The 7,699-nt window shown below is 32.4% G+C and overlaps 1 protein-coding gene across 1 annotated transcript; it reads left to right on the forward strand.

Moving 5' to 3' along the window:
• The first annotated feature begins 451 nt into the window (after window positions 1-451).
• Window positions 452-7,391, forward strand: LOC116778421 (transcription factor NF-E2 45 kDa subunit-like). Its single transcript, XM_032672423.2, has 5 exons — window positions 452-613; window positions 1,580-1,716; window positions 4,304-4,477; window positions 4,739-5,024; window positions 6,615-7,391. The coding sequence occupies exons 1-5, from the start codon at window positions 556-558 to the stop codon at window positions 6,653-6,655; spliced, it is 696 nt and encodes a 231-aa protein (XP_032528314.2). The 5' UTR covers window positions 452-555; the 3' UTR covers window positions 6,656-7,391.
• Window positions 7,392-7,699: the final 308 nt, after the last annotated feature.

Raw genomic sequence — 7,699 nt, forward strand, 5'->3', positions numbered from 1 at the left:
TTATGCTGATTGTAAGATGACGTCACAAAATAAATGCTGGTAATTAAATTAAACAAAAATTCTTTATTTCCAGCATAGGCAATATAATTGTTCAAGTGTAATTTTTTTTGTCATTTAATTACTAATAAAATATATTTCAAAAAATACGAAAAAACCATGTACATTCCATATTGTTGAAATTTTAAATTATTCGTTTTACTTTCAAGTATTTAAGGTTTTTAATTGGATCCTTTAATAATGTCGAAATGGGAATATTTAATAAATCTTCTTAGTTTACTCTTTAGTTGAGCTAATAGAAGGTAAGGTTTATTTTTTATATTTTAAGTATAGAAAATAAAACAGTGTTTTTTAATTAATATGTTTTTTTATTTCATAATTAAGATAATAAATAAGATTCCGTTCAGAAACCTTTAACCTATTTGACAGCGGACCATATGACAGCAGTTGACATATTATATATACATATATAAATAACCTATATTTTTATGAGTCGAGTAGACTGAGATATTAGTTTTATAAGAATAAGCAATTAAAATCCATTTTCAAATATGAAGAATGGATGATATTGGGAAACACGCTCCTTCTTACCAATTGGATCAAGATATATTGAACGGTGAGTAGTTATAAACGCATTTAATGTAATACGAGCCCAAGCACTTCTTAGAATCAACAGGTTTATGTGACGCAAAATTGTTGTTTTTGTTTGTTTGTTTAACTTTTTTAAGGACTTGTATAAAATAATATACAAACTTTTTGCTCTTAATTTTACTGTGTCAAGTTGATGTAATGTTTTAATACATTGTAATCTTTTGTCGTAAATACGTTCGAACACGATTCAAGTTCAAGTTACAATTAAGTTAGGTTTTTAATATTAATTATACTATATAATTAATGAAAACTTTATTTCTAATTCACATTATTATTGAAATGTAATAACTTTTTTTATTTCTGTACTATTTTTCTTTGACTGCATTTTTAACCACATAGATATATATGATTAAAGAATATATATCAATATTTTAATATTTGAGTGACATAAAAAGTGAAGAATTCTCAACTAAACAACAATTAATGAAATAATGAATATTCAATATCAATTAATATTTTGTTACATTTTTCATGTACACCGGTCAACTGTGTAATGATATATATATATAATGTGTGTAATCACTTAATATTTTCACTGTTTTATTTTCAATAGACATGATCGATTTATGAAGTTTTCATGCATAAAGCGTATAGATTTCTGATGGAAGTATTTTATGTCATAACTTTAATGATATAATGGAATAATGATATCTAAGACTCTAAAAAAAAAAAATCGTGTTTACTACGCGAATATCTGCCCGTGATCACGGTTGATCAAATGTTACCGAAATGTTGAGATTATGTAGTTTAGATAATGAAATACGAGTAGTAAATATGATAAATATATGTTTTATGTTAAGAAATAAAGGAAATGATACATATATATGCATGATTTTGTGCTTCAGTTAAGAATTCAGACCTGATGTGGTTGTTATATCTAAGTCTGTTATTTTATATGATGGGTCGCTAATAAATTTGTTCGTTTACTAAGCTCGTGGTATAGATATGACTGTAGAGGAAGTCGCAGGCTTGCCAACCTGCAAGTACTCGGACCGAGTGCAGTCTCTCAACCTTAGTGAGGATGATCTAGCCTTCCTGAAGGGGCTTCGACGGAGGATTAAGAACAGGGTGAGTTTGAAAAATGATATTCCCTATACAGGTAAACTTAAATAATTTGCTCATGAAATTTTTTTGTATGTGTGTCAAATAGTGACAGTGACATATTCTTTATTTGATTACGCATCAATGACATTTTATTTATATAATTTATCTCGTTTCGTTGGACATCATTTTAACTCGTAAATGTGTTAGATAAATTTTGTTCTCCAATACAACGAAAAGAGATATATGTACATCGTATCTAATAAATAATTGAAATCGCCAACCCGTCTTGAGAGAGCGTGGTGATTAATGCTCTAACCTTCTCCGTGTGAGAAGTGGCCTTTGCTCAGCAGTGGGCTTCGATAGGCTGATGATGGTGATGATGATGAAATAATTTAGAATTATAAATAGACATTAAATAAGATACTTTATTCGTATGTTCAACATTAAATCAATGTTGAAGAGAATACTTGTATTAAAATTTGTATTAAAAAAATTCGTTCTAACGAATGGGAACCGAACCTGTCGTTGTTGGAATGTTTGATTTCGGTCGCTTTTCCAAACAAGCCATCGTGTCTGGACACGAGTTGGTAAATCATTTATATATATATATATATATTTGTGTCCTGTTATCAGTAAAATACGTTGAAACTTACGGTATTTAGTTTTCCTATTATCAATAATAAGTATTAGCGTTATTCCGTTTGAAATGAAAGTTTCTATGGTATAAATTTATTTTATTGATGTTTATTTATTACGTTCGCTTCTACTTCACGAATCTTTCTTCCCGCAACTCAAATGACAAGACATTTAATACACTCGCTGTTATAATGTGGTTTTGTGTGGATATGTTTTCACATATATATCTTCATATTTTCATATATATATATATATAAGTGATATTTTGTTTTGGATAGATATCAACTAGCAGATATTTTTTTGTTAAAATATACTGAATGTACGTAAATTTTGAGAATCTACTAAGAAGTAAGTTGTATGTGTGTTTGTTTGTAACTCCTTAAGCGATGTCTTTGAAACCAAAGTGTCGATAAAAAAGTGTCATTATAATGAGTAATTTTTTTTTTTTTATCTTTTAAAATTAATTCTTCGACTCTTAATATCTGTTCGCATTGACGGAACACTGACAGTACAGAGTTTTACTTTGATAGTAATTCGCATATTATAATATCAATTAGAAATAACAAAATGTCAGTGATATGAAAATGAAAACACGTAGTAGGTTTACCGAAACTCGTCTGTAAAATGAATGGTATTGAATATTAGGTATTTAAATTATTAACCAGGGTTTATTATAAGCATTTTAAGAAAAAATAAGTAAGAAACATCGTGTGGGTAAATATATATATATATCGGACCAAAACCTTAGTAGTTAAAACAGGTAAAGTCGGCTGTGAAACTTGTGTAAAATGCTGAGATTTCTTAATTATCAACTAAGCGTATATTGCGGTTAAGTAATTTGATATCACTACCGCTTCGAACGGTGAGAGGTTCGATTTAACCGACTAAAAAATAAGCTGGTTATGGTTTGACGTGTGTGTGTGTTTGCAATGAGTTATCTCGATAACGATGAAATTTTATGCTATTTCTGTTTTTATATATAAGGTTATCGTTAAAGTTTTGCTAAGAAATAACTCGGTATGTATAATTTACTAGCTTTTGTTGGCGACTCCGCCCGTGTTGATAACATTTATGCACTAAATACGAAATTATAATCTTCTCCGAAGTACGATCTATCGCCATGACGGGGTTCATCATAATCTGCTTAACAAAATACCAAAATTACATATAAACTAATAAAAATAGTATATGTTGGAATAACTATGTACCCTCGAACTCTTATTATTTCAACATATGATCTCATTATTAAAATATTACGTAACACGTAGCGTAATTTCCAAACGGCTAATCCGATATCGATCAAAGTTAACACTGACTATAGACGAATTTGAAGAGCAAAGTATTCGTAATTATATAAAAATCGTCTATTTTACATTAAAAGGATATATTATGTAAAAATTATTTTTTCACGTGTAAAATATTGACCCAGCTATGAATCACTCCATTGACAGTTGACACACACACACACACATTACCTTGTCTATGTGTGCGTCGTATATGTTACTGTATAAGCTCGAACTACGGTACTTCCTAAGATTTTCCACAAAGACAAGATTTACCAATCCATAATGGCAAATGTCCAGAAACCTTTTAGGTTAGGTTAATTGATCTAAATAATTAAGTATTGCTAGTCGTTTTATTCCTAAAACCATCAGCTACCAGCTGACAGCACTACAACCTGACACAAATATACAAAAAAATCCTCCTATTTTCAACATTCACCACCTCGTATCGGTAAAACCTAGGTTTTAGTGGAAAATATTAAGATTAACCATAGTTCGGGCTTTAACAGTAACATATATAAAGTCTGTATACACTATATATTATATACAGAAATAAATTCGTACATTTAGATGTAATAAATATGTCATAAAAAGATTCCACTCGCACACACACACACACACACACACACGCACACTCATAAAGTCCGTAGCGACCAGAGTGTTATTGATTAATTTATTCGTTATTCCCCAAGCTGGCGTCACAGAACAGCCGACGGCGCAGTGTGGAGCATCTCCGTCGCCTGACCAGGGAACTGCGGGCGCTCAGGGCTTGTAGGGACGACGCGCTCTCGGAACGGCGTTTGCTGTTAGACACGAGAGCCGAGCTAAGGGATAGGTTTAATACGCTCCGGAGTCACGTCGTCCAGGTGGGTTTATTTGCCGTTACCCCCTCAGCTACCCCCTCAGCTACCCCGAGTGATTTGCTTTTATTGGCTATTACCCCCAGGTACCTTGAATATTTTCTTCGTTCATTAAGTCGTTTACTTTTAAATAAAACTATTTTCATGTTTATTATATAGTGTTGTATGTAAAAAGATATTTTTTTAATACATATTTAAGGTCTGGTATGTTGAAATATATAAGAAATTTAATGTTTATTAAATTAAAATATATGTATAATTTTGCAGTACCTCCAGGAGCGTTCAGATTATACCGAAGTACCGAACATAGATCACACTAGAATAAACGTGGACGAAGATAAAACGGAACAGAACAGACAAACAAACAGGCAGATATATGAATGTAGGCTCGATAAGTTAGTTCAGCAGAGCGTCAACCATGTTTACAGAGAGAAGATATGTGCCAAGACTGTGTTTATTGGAGACGAGGTGCTGGATCTCTGTGTCAAGAAGAGAAGCCACGGCAGGAAACAGCCCACGCCGAAGAAGGTCGCATACTGTCCCGATTACGATGGTATGACACATGTATTTAAATTATGAAATTTTAAAAATCTGATTGCAACAATTATCGACTAGATGGCGCTGAACTAAATAGTTGCTGAAGTAACAACTAGATGGCGCTGACATAAATGCGTTGTCAAACAATTAACAAAACTTCAACCAGGTGGCGCGAAATATAATACCTTAACACCGGTGTCTCATAACGAGCCAGCTACTTTAGTTGAAAAAAAATATACAGTAAGCCTATTTTTTATGCATTTAATGATACGAATTAAAAGATAAGAGACAAAAATTTACTTTTTAAACACTGCGTTATATAAATTATGGCCATCACGTTGACGGCGCCCCTCAACCCGTTTGCGTGCACTTACAAAAATATTTTTGAAGAAGTGGTCGAGGAATGCTCCTGACTTTTTTCTTTAATATTTTTTCTTAAATCTGTCAAATTTCGTGGATTAACTCAGACTAACACTTAAGATAACCCCACAGGGAAAAATAAGGTGGGGTCAAGTCAGGGCTCCGAGGTGGCCATTCATATCACTCCTTCGCGAAATCACCTTTTCCCGGAACAGCTCGTGCAATGCAGCTAAAGAGTTGTTAGTGGTTTTGATGTAGCCATGCCGGTGAGGCCATGCCAGCTGGTTATATCACGTCTGCGTGCAGAAGTTACAGTGACTGTACCTCCTCTGTTATCGTCATAAAGATATGGCCCAATAATGCAGTCCGCTGACAAAGTCACCCACACGGTCACTTTGGGGATACGCGACGGGCGTTTATGTTATGTCTGTGGAATCTTTTCTCCCCAAAAACGACAATTTTGACGATCAACGTATCCGTCAAAATGAAAATGTGCCTCATCGCTAAAGAATATGTTGTTGAAATTTTTAAATCTCTTTAACATAACATACACGAAATACAATCCTGTTGCATAGTCATTTTCATGAAGAGCTTGCACAATCTGAAGGTCTAAATCAGAAACTGTCGCTGGTGAACTGTCGCTCTCGATACGTGATAACCCCAGCTGAGACTCACGCTCTTGACGCTGAGTCGAGGCCGTCGGCTTTCAGAATCTGCAACTGACTGATGGTTCCAGCAGTTCTTGCTGTCCTTGGACGCCTATGACGGATTTCACCAATAGCGTTTCCAGTGGTATTTAATGTGTGGATCCAAGTTAAACTTATTGCTTGGAGATTCCGCGATGTTGCACAGTTGGTAATGCAACTGATACGTCCGACGAAGTCGAATGAGTGATCGATTGTTCTCGAAAAACGCGCGCAAACAAACCGAGCGTTGCTCTCCCGCGTACGGCATGATGGCAAATAAAAATTTAAGAAAACGTAACCTCCCGTAACGCCTTCACTCTCGAAATAGTCGGTTCGTTTTGGGACACCCTGTTTAATTACTTTATTCGCGTTATAAGGATGCGATCAAAAATAATAATAAGCCTTAATAATATTTTAAGCTAAGGTTTTAATTTTTCTGTTTTTTGGTATCCTTGATTTTGGTATCCTTCCTTAGTTGTGTCAATATTTTTTTATTATTTTATAACTGGCTTATGTCATTGACGTGTACGTAAATTAAACTTATATGTTTTTTCTTTAAGATGGCGTCCTCGATCTAAAAGTCAAGAAGGAGAACCAGTGACAGGAAAAGAGAAATTAAATTAGATAATACGTGTTATGAACCAAAAATGTTATTTTATTATATTTTGCACGGAAACAAAATCACAGCTGTCGACCCCGATTCGGTAGTGGGACCAATTTATTAAAAAAAAAAAAAAAGTTTCTATGCAGATTTTTTTATCTGTGCAAATCTATAAAATTAGGGCCTCGACCACTATACAGATGTGTTTCCAATGGATTTATATATATATTTATGAGCGATATACAAAAATATATTTATTTATTTGAATATATGTCACTACGGATATCGACAATAGGATTTACAAATTAATTAGTAGAGCTAATTTAATTTTAATACTAATAATGGAATGATATGTTAAGAGAGATAAAAAAAAAATAACTCCAGTAATATAACTTTATACATATAATTGTATTTCGCTTTCTAACAAGATTTTTTTTTTTAATCATGTCTAAAAAGTTAACCACCAAAGAGGTTCAATGTAAGCAGGAGCGTGTTTTAAATTCTCATTCCATATTTAAAGGCACCAAAATAGTATATAAGCTAATGTATGTCCATAACTATAAGTTTATTTCTTTAAAAAATGTTGCTATATATGAATATGAATTAAAAATATTAAAAATATTAAAATTATTGAGAATCTCTACCATTTATTAAAATTTTTATATAACTGTTCATGATTCTTATATGTATGAAAATTTACGTGATGTTGACATTTAATAAACTGTAGTTACCCTGATTTCCTTTTTATTTTTATTATCTGTGATCATTTTAAGGTTTAATATTAAAAATTTAAACGAAACTAATATTTTTCGGATATAATACCGTTTTCACGGGCAGATCTGTTGCTGAAAAGTAACCGAAACGTCGGGAGTATGTAGTTTTTTACAAAACTAAAGCACGCGTAGTATACCCGAAAAATATTACTTTCATTTAAATGAATAAAACTCGCGAAAGTCTTAGATCTTTGGTTAATAACCTCTTTGTTTATTATTAGAGTTAAACAAATCCTATTAAAAACTAACTTTATTCAATAATTCAAAGAAT

Source organism: Danaus plexippus, chromosome 31 (genome assembly GCF_018135715.1).
Source record: "Danaus plexippus chromosome 31, MEX_DaPlex, whole genome shotgun sequence".
Taxonomy (NCBI): Eukaryota; Metazoa; Arthropoda; class Insecta; order Lepidoptera; family Nymphalidae; genus Danaus; species Danaus plexippus.

What these genes read in the sequence shown, in the direction of transcription:
- LOC116778421 (XM_032672423.2), top strand. Translation starts at nt 556, where the DNA reads ATGGATGATATTGGGAAACACGCTCCTTCTTACCAATTGGATCAAGAT. An exon ending in GGATCAAGATATATTGAACG is followed by an intron (nt 614 to 1,579) that starts GTGAGTAGTTAT and finishes TCGTTTACTAAG; the next exon opens with CTCGTGGTATAGATATGACT. An exon ending in GACGGAGGATTAAGAACAGG is followed by an intron (nt 1,717 to 4,303) that starts GTGAGTTTGAAA and finishes TTATTCCCCAAG; the next exon opens with CTGGCGTCACAGAACAGCCG.